The 16,414-nt window shown below is 44.2% G+C and overlaps 1 protein-coding gene across 2 annotated transcripts in view; it reads right to left on the bottom strand.

Moving 5' to 3' along the window:
• Nucleotides 1-16,414, bottom strand: part of RALGAPB (Ral GTPase activating protein non-catalytic subunit beta) — a 1,758,088-nt gene that overhangs the window by 1,169,704 nt on the left and 571,970 nt on the right. For both annotated transcript variants that reach the window (XM_086932393.1, XM_086932392.1), the window contains exon 11: nucleotides 5,715-5,882. In XM_086932393.1, the coding sequence (XP_086788519.1) occupies nucleotides 5,715-5,882 (168 nt within the window). The remainder of the gene's footprint in view (nucleotides 1-5,714; nucleotides 5,883-16,414) is intronic.

The following is a 16,414-nucleotide window of genomic DNA, read 5'->3' on the forward strand; positions in this document are numbered from 1 at the left end:
CAGCTAATGCTAAAAGGGTTGTCTGTTGTATTTTGGCAGCGATTGATGTTAGCATTTAGCTGAAGCCATCTTGTATTCGGCAGTTATTTTGTCTGCCATGTGCTCTGTCCTTCCTTGCAGTTGTTTACTCATGTACTGTGCTCATGGACAGACTATATTTAGGCTCTGCTACTCAGCACATGCGCAGAAGACACTAATTGTTCACACATGTTTTAGTCTGTAACTGTCAGGGTATTTTTGCTGAAAATAGTAAACTGTTAAACTCATCCCTAATGTTGATTGTGCATTTCTGTATGCCCTTTTATGTATGTAAATCTTCTCTACTCTGCTTGTACCGCCTACGTTTGAGACCCTATGTGGGTATAAAAGGCCCATGTTCCTTCTGTTCAGTGTGCTACTTCATACACTACCGAAGGGTGTTTTGTGAATGTAGTTCCTCCTCTTGAGCTTTAATAAAGAGCTTTGTTTTATATTCCAGTTTCCGTGCCAACTTCTATTTTTATTGGTCTGAGGACTTGTGCAGAGAAGGGCGAACCCCTAGCTCTGGTAGGCCTGGCTGAGGCTCACCACGGTTACGTGCTTCCAGTCTTGATTACCATTATATGCAGCTTGAAGCTTCCATTTAATACACAGTCGCCTAACCGTGAAGAATCGCACCACTCTTTTGATTGGAAAAGGGGGCCGACGGACTGGGAATTTTGCTGGGTTCGACTTCGGAGCAGCAGTTTACATTGACAGACTGCATTACATCGGGCTGGTGATCGACTGCAAACATTATGATTGTATCTGTGAAGCGCACTACTAGTCCCATGATGCAGAGGGACTCACTCACCTGGGTGGCCCATTGGAGGGCATCTAATTGGATTATCTGGCGCTCACAGGCTGTGATATTCCGCATATAGCATAAGAAGAGCACCATGCCCGAAACGCGTCAGCGATTTTAGATCAGAATGCAGCATGAATTGATGCTTGCAGTTTGTAGAAAATAATACATATTTACACAGACATACATACATATACACATGCACACACATGTACACACACCCACATACATACATACACCCACACACACACCCACATATAATATATATATAAACAAGGGCAACTACGCCCGAAACGCGTCATTGCTGTTTTAACTACCATTCGTATGCTGCAGTAAAAGAAACTGTCACCTGAATTGTGGTCTGTCTCTGTCTTCGCTTCGCCAGCCTGAGGAGATTTATAGTTAGGACCTAGTTTCCATAGGAAGAGCGCTGTTTCATTTGCCAATAACTTTGGCGTCTTTAGACAGATCCCCATGACATTTTCTAAAATAATTTGGCATTCACTTCAGCTGTTGTGTTGAAACTTTTGGGGTGATCCATTTAGCAGGGGCCGAGAAAAAGGGGGGGAGCAAAATTGTTTTCACCCATGTTCATTTCCATAGGAAACTTTAAAAGCAGCTACGGCCCGAACTGCTGAACGGAATTACACCAAATTTGACAAAAAGGTTGCTGTTGGTTCGGAAAGCACCATTTTTGTTAAATGGTGTAAATCCATTCAGTAGTTTAAGTTATTTAAAGACATTTCTAGTTCTATATCTGGAAAGCTGTGGATCCGCGACCACTCCCGATCTCGTGATGAAATTTGATTGGCCTCTAACACCGTGGAACTGTTGGCTGCCATCTTGTGAGTCTGCTTGAAACACACACAGAAAAAATATTTAAAAAAGGAAAGGGGGCAGTATGGAATCACCCTGACAACCTAGGCCTCTCAGGGGAGTGGACTCTGTGTGGGTCTTCCTGGAGTTAAGTCCCACAGCTGGATTGCTGAGAGGTCTTCGGAGGCCACGCCCCCTTTCTCCATCACTCTGCAAACGTACCTCCTAGCGCACTACTGGTTGGGGAATGAAGCCCACTTTAATAAGATTCAAGAAATTCAATGGAAAGGCGGCTTCATTATGGCAACTATAGACGTCACATCCCTGCATACTTCGATCGTCCACACTGTTGGAATTGCTGCTGTCAAAGACTTCTTGAACATGAGATCTGTAAGTTGCTTTGAACGCTCAGATGTTGCTGAATATGTTAACATTCTGCCTCAACCACAACATATTTCTCTTTAAAGGTGACTTCTTCAATCAAAAGCAGGGTACTGCAATGGGGACATATTTTGTGCCCACCTACGCTAATCTCGTTATGGCAGTTTGGGAGACTGAATATTTGAAAACGCCAGCCAGTCGCAATTTCAAAATCTGGAGTAGATTTATAGACAATCTTTTTGTGATCTGGGAGGGAAGCCGTGTATACTTTGAAGATTTTATACAAACCTTAAACAACACCACATATAATCTCTCTTTCACATCTACTATCAGTGAGTCAAATGTCATCTTCCTGGACGTAAAAGTCTTCATTAAAAATCTAAAACTTTGTACCAAAATGCACAAGAAATAAACCTCATGCAATAGTATTCTCCATGCTAACAGTGAGCATCCACAAAATTTAAAATGGAGCATACCCTATGGAGAAATGCTTAGGCCTAAGAGGAACTGCTCGGAAACCACGGATATGGAAACATCTGCGGACCATTAAAAATAAGGACTTCACCTACCCTATGGCCAAACATTTTTATGACTTCCACTGTAATGATAGCCAACAACTGAAATAGTTTGGCATCAAAATTGTCAAACAAAAAGAAAGGGGGGGGGGGGGGGGGGACAGGACATTGAGTCTAAGAAGAGCAGAATCATGACTCATTCTGGCTATAGGCACTGAGAGTCCACAAGGGCATAATCTGTATGCAGAATTACATATACATCTATAGTAATTTGACATGATCCACCAAACTGTATTAATTATCAGCTATGGATTTACCAATCTTCCTGGCTAAACCTCAGCTCCAGATTACCCTAATCCAACATTCTCGCGCCATGAGAGATGCTCAAGTGTCATTTTATAGCTGGAACTTTGTGACTGGGCTATATCTGTACATATACAATTCTTCACATATACATTTTATATAATTGATTTGACTTGTGAGAAAGAAAACAACATGTTAGATTATGCAATCAGTATGGATATAATGTAGAATTGTTTAAGTCTACTTGTTTAGAATAATATAGATATTGATGACTGTACATTAGAAAGTATTATTCATTCAGCGGTATACAGTAACAGGGACCAACTCAGACTGGATTCACTGGTTTTTGGAGTCTAGAGATCTTTTAGCAAAATCCCTATGTCAATAGTACTTTACTTGAACTATTTTCTTGAACTGGCCCTTTATTCATAGTCCCTCACACACATAGGGTCTCACTGTCCATCATCAGTTAGCTGCAGTTCTGTGAGCTTGGGTCTCCCTGGGGATTCCAAGTCGAAAGAGTAATGTCATCCATACTAGATGAACACTGATAGTGTACTCATGACTCTCTCTCCTTCGGTCTTTAGAGATCTGAACTGAATGACAAATACATTCACGTAATGGGCTCAATTTCGATATGTACTTGACTTTACATGGATTTTCAACCCATTAAGCACTTATGCATTAGTCACTTTATTACAACATCTCTATGCAGTTTACATTCTCTTAAATATTTTTAAGCATTGGTTTTTACACCTTGTCGTTGACCCTATCGGACCAATCATGGGACTCTTATTGATTGCACGTTTTCATATGAATTTGAATTGCTGCATGTTGTACTCACCCCTGCACTTAATGTCTTTTGACAGTATAAAATGTACTTCACAGTGATGTGTGAAATTAAAATATAAAAAATATACAAAACGAAAAGATTAATTATAAAAATTACAGAATATACCATAAAAATGGTATTACCAAAAAGAACATGGATTAGGAAACAGTATGCACTGATTTGAATTTTTGTATCATTATAATAATCTGATGCAAATAGTGATATAATTGGGAAAGGAATGTACAAAATGGATTTGACAAAAGTGGTCGATATTTGCGCCCCTATTTCTAACTAATGCTTTTGTATTCTGAGAACGGATCTATGTATTAAAAGGTTTGTTCTCAAAATACCAAAATGGAACATGGTAAGAATTGAATGAAAATGACACAAACCTTTTTTTTATGAAGCGGCAGTGGTCTTATGGACCACTGCCTGCTCATAAAAAATATGTTTGTGAAAATTCACAAGGGGAATGAGTCCCCTTCCCATTTGCGAATATCTTAAATTCTCCTTTGAGGAAGAAGAACATATTTATGCTTTGTGACCAGAGTTTAGTTGCAAAACATAAGCTTGGATTGGAGCCTTACCAACCGTTAAATAGCTTCATACATGTGAGCCTAGATTATTTATGATGTTTTTCTTTCTCTGGCAGCAGCACAGATGGGAGGGTGGCAGTCATTAACCTAAATGGATGTTTAGTCCTGAACTTTTAATCTACATAAATATTCAGCTATGGTTCTATGCTGCCACACAAATACATATCTATTCCCATGCAATCTACTTGTATTGATTCACTATACCATATAACATTCCTTCGAAGCCAGAACTACTGGCATTGTGTATGCTAGTCTGTGGAGATGTACTCTTTGCAGGAGTATAGATTACATAATGGCCATGATTTTGCTGTTGGTCAGAAAGCCTCTGGCCTGCATTTGGGAGGCTTTCCGACCAACATCCTCGCTTTCAATTCAGACCTTCGTATTAGTAATATGATGGTCGGAATTCGACCCGGCCGGTCATTCTGGCTGGTTTCCGACGGGCTCATGGAGCTCTCCGGCCAGTCAGAACCAGCACGTTATACCTTAAGGACAGCGTTTCCGCCGTTAGGACTACAATTTATGTTTCCCACAGGTTTTTCATTTCGGACATTCCGAAATCAAAAGCCGGTCGGCAAGAAACTTTTGGGGCCACTAGCAGGGCCCCCTTGCCTCAGGGGCCTCTGGCTGGTGATGGTGCCCCCCTGTTAATCCCTGCACCTCGGGGCAGGCACCGTGTGGTGTCTGCCACACAATGCAGAGATTAACAAAAACGCACATTTCTCTATGGGAGCTTGTGCTGCAGCTGGTTTCTGACCGAAGGACAAGCTCCCATAGAGAAATGGGAGCTTGTGACTGCACCATGTGCAGTCGCATTGAAATTGCGGAGTCAGGTCCGCCGACCTATGGTCAGTTGGTTCCACATCCACGGCGATGTTGGACGGAGGTAACTCCGACCGCCATTGTAATCAGGCCCTGTGTGCTACAGCAGTCACAGGCACCACTGCCATTCAAACCTAAAACTAAAAAAGATTATGTCTCAAGTGAATTGTTTTGATGTGTACTTTTTGTGGGACTTGTTCGTTTGCTCATGATTTTGATATTTTCTTATGACAAAATAATCCAATCATGTTCTAATAATATTTATTAGTGCTATTCTTAAATACAGGAAATGAAAGGTACTGTCCTTTATAGAACTTTCAGGACAAAACTGAAGTAACACGTCCTGCTTCAAAGATAAAACTCAGATGTTTTATATAGAAAATAGGAACTATAAAAGAGTTCAAACATGAATTACTAACTAGTGTAGCAAGAATAAATGCTTCTCACTAAATTATAACAGTTTGAAAATTTAAATAAACTTAATTCCTTTCACATTACTGTAAATATGTGTATTTTACCAACAATCCGCAGTACCTTTTAAACAATTTACAAAATAATAATGTACTTTAGTACTAATTATTCTGTTCTTCAATAAAGACTATATGAAATGATCAAAAAAAGTTTACCTGTCAGGAAGAATAGTTTCAAGTGCTGAAATGAAATAGGGGACCACCACATTAATTCCCTTTAGATCACAGCAGAATAGTGCTGGGGAATACAAAATGATGCTGGCTAAGACTGGGTGGCAAATAAAATCTGTTATCTGCAAACCTTGTACCAAAATCATATAAAATCTAGAAGAGAAACATACAATGCATAAAAAATCTTAATATTGAAAATACTGTGCAAGTTCTATAAACAATCATTCAACAACAAAATTTAACAACTTTTTAGAGCAAATAGCAAATTAAAACTCAGGTTCCGTAACTTATCACAGGGTAATGTGCCAATCAAACCAGTGGGACACAGAATTATAAGCAGATGTTTGTATACCTGGTGACATGATGTTAAAAAACCCAATAAAACAGAAGTTAAATCACAAATCATTCGGTCAGAAATTCAAAGAGTGTTAGAGGCAAAATTATTCAGTGTCAATGGGATGAATAGACAAAATACTCTGTGACTTTCTTGTATCCCACAGCAACCTATGATCAAAAATGCAAACAATGTTCAAGCCTGCATGATCTTATTTCATTATTTAATGTCAGTTATCCAATAAAGACATTATCAAAACATTCTCTGTTTGAATTATTAAACCACTGGCATAAAATGTTGGCAATCAAAATAAAAGATATTCAACTTAAATATAACGAAGTTAAACAAAACCAAACCATACAAAGTAGGTTTACGGTTCCTACTCTCTCGGTAAGACTGTGTGTTTAGGCAACATAAGCTTCGAAACTATGTTGACTGAGTCCACTCATACCATCAGAATATGTTGACTTAATTCCTGGCTAGCTCAAAGTGTTATAAAGAAGAAAGGACCTGTGCTTTATAGTAAGTTAAAAATAAAGTCAGTTATACTGACTGAGCTAGACTATGCTAGAGAAAACCAGTTTTTAGTGGTCAATGGTCACAATATTCTATAATAGTGACTAGGAAATCCAGCACCTCCCAACAGTATAACTCACACAATATGAAAATTAATGAAACATAGTGTAACAGGTAAACACACAGGATAAAATATGAAAGGTATAAACACAATTTATTAAAAAGCCTCCCTATATGGGTTACAGTCTAAATAAAATACAATAAAACATACAGCAAGATCAGTTGAGTTATTAAAAAAAGCCAAAAGGGGGTCAAAGTACAAAGGGTCAAAGTAACAAAGGTCGACGCTGCGTTTCGGTGTTCATCTAAACTTTTTACACCTTCTTCAGGACACTTTGACGATTCGTAATTTATCTAAAAAATTTTTAAAAAACATTTTTTAGAAATGTACTTCTTCATAACATAGTCATTCATAGATACAGTGTTTACCTTTCTAGCTACAATCAATTAACAAACAATTAACAAACATTGTCTCGCATTTTACCTGTTATCTAATGGAAAAAGGAGGGGAAACGTGCTTGTGTAGGAGCCTGTTATTGCTTTCCTACTGAATCTATTCTAGCGAGTTCTAGTACTTAATGTCACTTGATAATGTGATATAAGTCTTTTAAATGAAAAATTAGTATCAATAATATTGAGAACGGGTACCTGATCGTAATGGGCGTATCTCTTTTGCTCATTGAGAAGGCCTCTTAGTTTACCGGATATATATGTATCATCAGGTTGTCATACATCATTAAAATCTGCAAATTTGTACTGTGACCTTTAGTGAGGGAAATTTACAAATTATTAGATCAACCGTGAGGATCAGTCTGTTTTTGGTCAATTTATTCGTTCGATATTCTATGATAGGTACCTGTTTTTCAGTTCCAGGTGTACAGTAAAAGGAACCACGGAGGAGCCACCGGACTGGTATTTCAATTGTAGTCTGAGTGGTACGGGCTTGGGTTCCTTTTTAATTTTGGGAAACCTGTATATAGGAGGACATATTCTATGTCATATCGATATTTTGAAACCTCAAAGTTATTTAATAGTTTTCTCTGAACAAAAAGGGTCTTGTTTACTGTAAATTTCCCTCACTAAAGGTCACAGTACAAATTTGCAGATTTTAATGATGTATGACAACCTGATGATACATATATATCCGGTAAACTAAGAGGCCTTCTCAATGAGCAAAAGAGATACGCCCATTACGATCAGGTACCCGTTCTCAATATTATTGATACTAATTTTTCATTTAAAAGACTTATATCACATTATCAAGTGACATTAAGTACTAGAACTCGCTAGAATAGATTCAGTAGGAAAGCAATAACAGGCTCCTACACAAGCACGTTTCCCCTCCTTTTTCCATTAGATAACAGGTAAAATGCGAGACAATGTTTGTTAATTGTTTGTTAATTGATTGTAGCTAGAAAGGTAAACACTGTATCTATGAATGACTATGTTATGAAGAAGTACATTTCTAAAAAATGTTTTTTAAAAATTTTTTAGATAAATTACGAATCGTCAAAGTGTCCTGAAGAAGGTGTAAAAAGTTTAGATGAACACCGAAACGCAGCGTCGACCTTTGTTACTTTGACCCTTTGTACTTTGACCCCCTTTTGGCTTTTTTTAATAACTCAACTGATCTTGCTGTATGTTTTATTGTATTTTATTTAGACTGTAACCCATATAGGGAGGCTTTTTAATAAATTGTGTTTATACCTTTCATATTTTATCCTGTGTGTTTACCTGTTACACTATGTTTCATTAATTTTCATATTGTGTGAGTTATACTGTTGGGAGGTGCTGGATTTCCTAGTCACTATTATAGAATATTGTGACCATTGACCACTAAAAACTGGTTTTCTCTAGCATAGTCTAGCTCAGTCAGTATAACTGACTTTATTTTTAACTTACTATAAAGCACAGGTCCTTTCTTCTTTATAGCACTTTACCCCTACCTGTGTATAATTACCAGGGGAACCTTCCATATATTTTGGTAGCTCAAAGTGTGCCATCTGAGCCTCTAACCTGACAGGGCACCGGATGGTGTCTGCAACCTCATAACATGACAACCCTAATTCCCCAAAGGAAATCGTGGAACCAGATCTTACCCTTTATTATTGCATTTACTATATGAATGCATATAATTGTACTCCTACCTAGCGTTTCCTTTCCTAGTAGGCGTAGGGTGTGCTAATTTGCCAGAATCCCTTAGAGTGGTCTGACTTCCCATTTACCTGCTAGTGCGAGTCATCTGGTAGCTAGTCTTGCAACAGATCATCTCTCCTTGATAAAGGACAAAGATAATTTCGTTAAAAGAAAGCATGCATGGCCGATTGTGAACGGATTCAAGAAAAAAAAGGTTCAACTCTACCTAAAAACTTCATGGTCAAAAAAGAACAAACACATTTTTATGAACGCTAGGTTTGGCTATCTTCCAGGCTTATGCCACTTGGCACCATGGAACCGAGCAAATGATAACTGCCTATGCAGGCTATGTAATTCAGGACAAGAAGCCATCTTACACTTATTATGTCTTTATCCGGATCTGGAAGTTGAAAGAAAAAGTACACTTAAGAAACTATTTAATGAACATCCACTTATACACGTGCTGCAGGCCCGCGTGTAGAATATGTTTCCCAGGCCCTGGCACACTCAGTGCACTTTACTAGGGGCTGACAAGAAAACCAAACATCATGGAAACACCAATCCATAACATACTTTACCACAGGAGCACTTGCACTTTACCACTGATCAGCAGTGCAAAAAGTGTGCAGAAACACTACGCCAACAAAAACAGAGTCAAAACCGGGAGGGCAGAAAGCAAAACCTCAGGGGAAACATGCCAAGTCTAACACAAGTTCTCTCCAGCTGAAAGTAGGGAGAACTACCCAACCTCCTGGGAGTTCTCTTCACTAAGGTGGAAGAACCTGGACAGACCATCTGCATTGGCATGTTATGTGCCAGGACGGTGTTCCACCGTAAAGTCAATTCCCTGTAGGGAGATAGACCACCTCAGCATTTTTGGATTCTCACCCCTCATTTGCATTAACCACTTGAGGGGCCTGTGGTCTGTCTGAACCCGGAAGTGAGTCCCAAACAGGTAGGGCCTCAGTTTCTTCAGTGCCCAGACCACAGCGAAAGCTTCCCTTTCTATGGCACTCCACCTCTGTTTCCTGGGGAGTAGTCTCCTGCTAAGGAAGACTACAGGCTGGTCTAGGCTAAGGGTGGGCGTAGTTCACGAAGTAGTGCTACGCGTAGCTATGCAAAGTGCACTTCGCACTACGCGAGCGCACTACGTGAACTGCGTAGTAGCATGTTCGCACTGTGCAAGATGCCGTTTTCATTGATTGCACAGTGCGGACAAGTATCCGGCACTGTGCAATCATTGAAAACGGCATCTTGCACAGTGCGAGCTGTACTTTTCTGCAGCTCGAGTAGATTTTTAATCGAGCTACAGCTTTCTCAACGCGGACTGGTAGTTCCTCCTCGCGAGAAGTTGCGAGCATGCACGACCACACACAATGAGAAATTTGCCCTTCCCGCGTTGAGAATCTCGCCGAGAGGTTTATTTTCCATGAACACGATCGGCAACTTGATGTTGCTGATCGCGAATGAAGAAAAAATGACCGCTGCACAAACTTCGTGAGTGTAGCGTAGTGCTTTGCCCAGGGTTAGTGTAGGCCCTCTTCATTCAGCAGTGAGAGCACCGCTTCCACACCATGCTCTGAAGCGTCAGTCTGTACGACAAATTCCTTGGAGAAGTCCGGTGCCTTGAGCACGAGTTCCGTGGGCACGGGTGCCGTGCACATGGCGGCCTTCAGGGTATCGAAAGCCTTCTGGCAGGACTCAGTCCAGATCACCTTCTTGGGCTGCTTCCTGGAAGTCAGCTCAGTTAAGGGGGCAACAATGGAGTCATAACCCTTAACGAATCTCCGGTAGTACCAGGTGAGTCCTGAAAAGGCCCTCACCTCTGTCTGGGTCTTGGGGGGCTCCCAAAACAGAATAGTGTCAATATTGGGTTGTGTGGGCGCCACCTGGCCGCTCCCGACCTGGTGTCCCAAGTACACCACAGAACCATGCCCGATCTGGCACTTACTGGCCTGAATCATGAGGCCTGCCCTCTGCAGCGTCTTTAACACTTCACTGAGGTGCAGCAAGTGTTAATCCCAGCTGGAACTGAACACTGCAATGTCATCCAGGTAGGCGGCACTGAAATCCTCCAGCCCAGCCAACACCTGGTTGACCAACCTCTGAAAGGTGGCAGGGGTATTCTTCAACCCAAAGGGCATCACCCGGAACTGGTAATGTCCTTCTGGGGTTGAAAATGCTGACCTCTCCTTGGCCCCATCGGTTAAGGCAAACTGCCAGTACCCAGACGTTATATCAAACGTGCTGAGGAACTTGGCAGCTCCCAACCGATCAATGAGCTCATCAGCTCTGGGGATGGGGTGTACGTCAGTCCTAGGGACGGCAATGAGCCCACGGTAGTCCACACAAAACCGCAGTTCTGGAGTGGCGCCGGGTGCAGCAGCCTTTGGACCAAGACTACTGGGCTGGCCCACGGATTAGTGGATGGCTCAACCACCCCTAACGCCAACATCTTAGAGACCTCCTCGTTGGCTGGCAGCCAACCTGTAAATTTTGTGCTTCACAGGTGGGCTCTCACCTGTGTCCACATCATGGAGTAACACCTGGAGTCAGGGAGAACAGCGGGGCAAACTGTCCCAGCAACCGGTGCTCGGCGGTCAGTGTCGGGGAGAGGATCACATCTTACACTGACCCATCACCTTCCTTGGCCGACAGGAGGTCGGGGATAGGCTCACTCTCCTCTTTCGCCCCGTCATCTGTCGCCAGGAGCATGCTCACTTCGGAACTCTCAAAGTGGGGTTTGAGGCGGTTCATGTGGAGGACCCGCAGAGGGTTCCTGGGAGCCTGCAAATCCATCAGGTAGGTGACCTCACTTTTGTGCTCCACCACCTCAAACGGCCCAGTCTACTTGTCCTGTAAGGCACAAGTGCCACTGGGGCCATGACCCACACTTTTTGTCCAGGTTGAAACTCGACCAGAGTGGCATTCTGGACTTACCGCTTCTTCATTTCTTCCTGGCTGGCTTCGAGGTTCGCCTGAGCGAGTTTTCTGAAGCGGGCAGTTTGGTTCCGGAAGGCCAGCATGTAACTAAACACATCATGGGGAGTTTTCCTGGGAGATGCCTCCCAGCCTTCCTTCACCAAACTCAGAGGTCCTTTCACTGGGTAACCATACAGTAGCTTAAAGGGACTGAACCCGAGAGACTTCTGGAGCACCTCCCTGTAGGCAAATCAAATCATGAATATTTATTGAGCGCACATATCACCAGAAGGTCTCATGGTGCTGGTGGACGACTGACTTTCTGACTAGAGAGAAGATCTTGCTGGTTTTAATGGTCAAACAGCCATGTTTTTAGCTCCCAACGGAAGCAGTTGTGATCAGTGGCAGTGCGTAGGTAAAGGGCAATTTGTTCCAAAGAGTGGGCGCCAAGAAGGAAAAAAGATTTACCACCATTATTGGTGGTACGGACTCTCAGAGGGGTAAGGAGACATTTATTACTGGACCTTAAAAGCCTGCAAGGCTGGTACCAGCTAAGCACCTTTGCCAAATAACTGGGGCTGTTACCGTACATAATCTTTGGTGCTAGGCAGAGAGTTTTGAACCTGGTCCTTCTCCTTACAGGAAGCCAGTGAAGGAGTTTTAAGCTAGGTGCTGAGGGTGATCTAGACGGAAGATTCACCTCTAGCCTAGCCGCGGTATTTTGCAGAACCTGTAGCCTGGCCAACAGATCTTCATTTATTGACGTCAGCAAGGTAGTTTTAAGCTAGGTGCTGAGGGTGATCTAGACGGAAGATTCACCTCTAGCCTAGCCGCGGTATTTTGCAGAACCTGTAGCCTGGCCAACAGATCTTCATTTATTGACGTCAGCAAGGTGTTCCCATAATCCATCCGGCTGATGATCAGTCCCTGCACTAAAGGTTTCTTTGCTTCTATCGGGATCCATTTAAAGATTTTGCGCAAACTGCGCATGATGCTAAAGCAGTTGCCGATCATTTGGTTTACCTAGTTCTTCATCGATAATTGCTCATCAATTAGAACACCAAGATTGTGCACCGCCTGCCTAGGAATTGGCAGGAGCCCAGTTTAGGGGGGCACCAGTCTTTTGACCAGTGCTCCTGTGCCTTCCCAAAGAGTATCACAGCAAGAGGACGTCCCACTTACGCCTCATAGGTCCTGTTAGACCCTTAATCATGCCCTTCAAGGTCTGGTTGAACCTTTTTACCAGAACGTTACCTTGTGGGTGGTAAGGGGTGGTGAACTTGTAAGTGACACCACACTCCTTCCACACGGATGTCATATACTTCAATATGAAATTGATCACCATGTCAGAAACCACCTCTCGGGGTAACCCCACACGGGAAAAGATACCCATTAACGCCCGGCCCACCACTGGCACTGTCATTGTCCTGAGAGGGATTGCTTCCAGGTACCAGTTGGCATGGTCGACCAAGACCAGGATGTACCTGTTGCCCATGGCTGTCTTGGGATCCAGTGGCCCCACAATGTCCGACCCTACCCTTTCAAAGTGTGTCCTAACAACTAGGAACGGTTAGAGAGGAACTTTGACCTTGCCTGGCAAGTTTGGCAAGACCGGTAATGTACATCTGACTGCCTACGCATTTGGGGCCAGAAGAAGTGGGTGACAAGCCGGTCAAAGGTCTGGTCCTGCCCCAAATGTCCTGCCAAAGGTACGTTGTGAGCCAAACCCAGTAGGAAGGTCCTGAAGCGCTGGGGTACCACCAGCACACAGGCTGACCCAGGCTCAGCAACCTTAGGCTAGCTATACAGGAGATCATTTTCCTAGTAGAACCAATGTGATCCGGACTGATCACCAGTCGCCTGGGCTGCGGCCTGCCACTGCAGACCCTCCAGAGGAGGGCACTCTTTCTGCTCCTGGCAGAACTCCTCCCTGGAGGGACCCCCTTCTTGCTGCCAATGGGTCAGCTCAGAGATTTCCCCCAGTTCGGCTACCAGTTCCCCTGTCCTTTCTCTTGGCAGGGACCTGGGCCACTGTTTCAAGCTCCGGGTCCCTCTGATTGCCCTCTCTGGCCGCCATGGACCGAGTGGACACACATGCCCACTCTGGCAACCCAAGCGACTGCAATTACTTGGTAGAATGCCCGGGGGACTACCTGCTCCTCAGAGACCAGGTGACACCGAGCTGAGGTCACACTGGCTCCAGTATCCCGGAGAGCCTCTACTCTTCTACCATTGATGGTCGCCCAGGTGCTGTATTTCTTTGTGTTAGGGGGCACCTGGGTCTCCGGAACCATTTCACTTTCCCCTAGTGAGACGAGTGTCATTTCTGCGGGGTCCCCACCCTCCTGTGGGTATACCTCCTCCTCCCCAAGCGCTACACTAGCTAACACCTTGGACGGCCCACCAGTGGGTGGCTGTGCCCCCTTGGAGCACCTGGGGACTCCTTTCATGTGCCCCACCTGGTCACATGCAATACATTTGCGAGAGTTTGTCTCTGCAGCCTTTCCTGACGAGACCCTTGTTTCTCATCTCCAGGGGGATGGGAACCTTTACCCTGGGTGTTAGTTTGGGGCCCTTTAGAGAACTCCTGTGCTTTACCCTTGTCCCACCCACTTTTCTGCTGGGAACCCTGCCCACCTTTGGCTGAGTCTCCGCGAAACGCTTTCGTGTGGACCCTGGTACTCACCTAGCGGTGCGCCTCCATAGCAAGCTTCCTAGGGTCAGTCAGCAAATAGTAGAGCCCCTGATAATCTGTCACATTACTGCCCTTCACCCAGCCATCCAGTGACCGGCAAAACACATCCACATATTCCAACTAAGTGTTGGCATCAGACTTCTTACTGGACCTGTACTGATCTCTGTACTTTTCAGGAGTAAGACCATACTTAGTGAGGAGGACGTCCTTCATGTCTGGATCGGTGAGGTGATACCCCTTACCCAAAGCTAATAAAGTGTCCCTCGCTTCTCCAGGGAAGAGAGGCCACAATCATGCTCCCCAATGTCCTCAGGTACCCCATTGATGTGGATTGCTGTCTCGTACCCCTGACACCACCTTTGTATCTCATCCCCCTTCTTGAAATCCTTGACCACATTTTAGGGATGTGCAAGATTCTGTCTGCCTATCTTGATGAGTTGCTACCACCATCTGAGCCGGGCCTACTCCTTAGCTCCAGCTCCTTAAGACCTCGTTCATGGTCTAACATCATCTTCCTTTCCTCCATGGCTATTCTTTTGTTTTCCCTCTCACCTTCCATCCTGAGTTTTTCAAACACGAACTTCCTTGCTTCCCGCCTGTCCTCCAGCTTCTCTGGGGACAGGCTACTGCTGCCTGGCCTGAAGGGTCCCGCCCCTCCCAAAAGCACATCCACCCTAGGAATAGGACCCTCCGCCTCTCCACTAAGATTGCCAGATTGCCCACTTGCATCTCTGGCTGCTACAAACACCCTCAGCGCCTTTTGTAGGTCGTCCTTCCTAGTGAGGTATCTTACTTGGACTTTAAGGCTCTTGGAAAGGGATTTCAATTCCCTAACATTGTAGAGTTCCAACCTATCCTCCTCAAAGGCAATTTCCTGGGATGCAACGGATGATGTTCTTGATTTTGGCATGACAAAGTAGCAACTTCAAACTGGCAAGATCAAAAAACAGGCACAAAAAAAGAAAAAGGACTAGTATGTGGCAAGTAATGGTCTGCGATATGGTAGTAGTGCACACCAATCACTGTAAGTCAAGTGAAAACGCAAGTCCTATCCTCACTGCTGACAACCAATGTTAGAAATGGGGGTCTCTGATTGGCAAGGGCTTGCACCTCTGTCCAAGTAGGGACCCTTCTTCTTAATCAGAATAAGGAAGTTACACTCTTAAAGTAAGAGTTACTTACCTTCGGTAATGATGTATCTTGTAGAGATAATTCCAGCAGCAGATTCCTTAACGTAGAATTATCCCCAGGCGTGGGACTGGATCCGGAAACTTTTTTACCCTGCAACCCTGCGCGTCGAGGGCTCGGCATCACGCGGCTCAGACCAGGCGTTGCCCGCGTATGTGACGCCAGCGAGGTCACATAAGTCCCACCCTAGCGCGCCTACGTCCGTTTTCTTCGGAGAACTTTTCTGCGCCACAATGCTGAGCCATCAGACAAAACTGTGGGAGTATGGGAACAGTGTGCGAAAGAGCAGAAACATTGGATAAAGGAATCGTGACAAAGAACACTATATGGAGCAGTGTCAACACTGCAGTACCCAAAGGCAGGGAAAGAAGAAAGAGCAGAGCACAGCCCTGAGCAGCCACCCTGCCGGCATGTAGACAGCCCCCCTTGAGACAAGGAACATAAGCAAAATGTCACAACAACCTGTAGCAGGACCATGACCCCAACCAAGAATAACAATGGGGCACCAGTTCCAAGACAAACAAGGAACGACAACCTCTAACGGAACCCCGGCACAGAGTGCGACAACCCCCCAAAGGGCAAAGGGCAAGGCACGACCAGGTGACTCCAACTCAGAAGTAAGCAGAGGGCCCAGGACCCTTAGTAACAAAGAGGGAGGGAGGGAATGGAGGAAAGGAAAGTCAAGCCTCAAACCTGGAACAACCAGAACAGAGGGGCACAGGAATACCCCCCAATCCATCCTCCAAAGAGCCAACAGAGGAGGAAGGAACAAGACAAAACAGCCTGCCGAAAGAACAAGGAATAAACCCACAGGAGACATAGCCACCCCCCGGG

This window comes from Lissotriton vulgaris, chromosome 7 (genome assembly GCF_964263255.1).
Source record: "Lissotriton vulgaris chromosome 7, aLisVul1.2, whole genome shotgun sequence".
In the NCBI taxonomy this organism is placed as follows: domain Eukaryota; kingdom Metazoa; phylum Chordata; class Amphibia; order Caudata; family Salamandridae; genus Lissotriton; species Lissotriton vulgaris.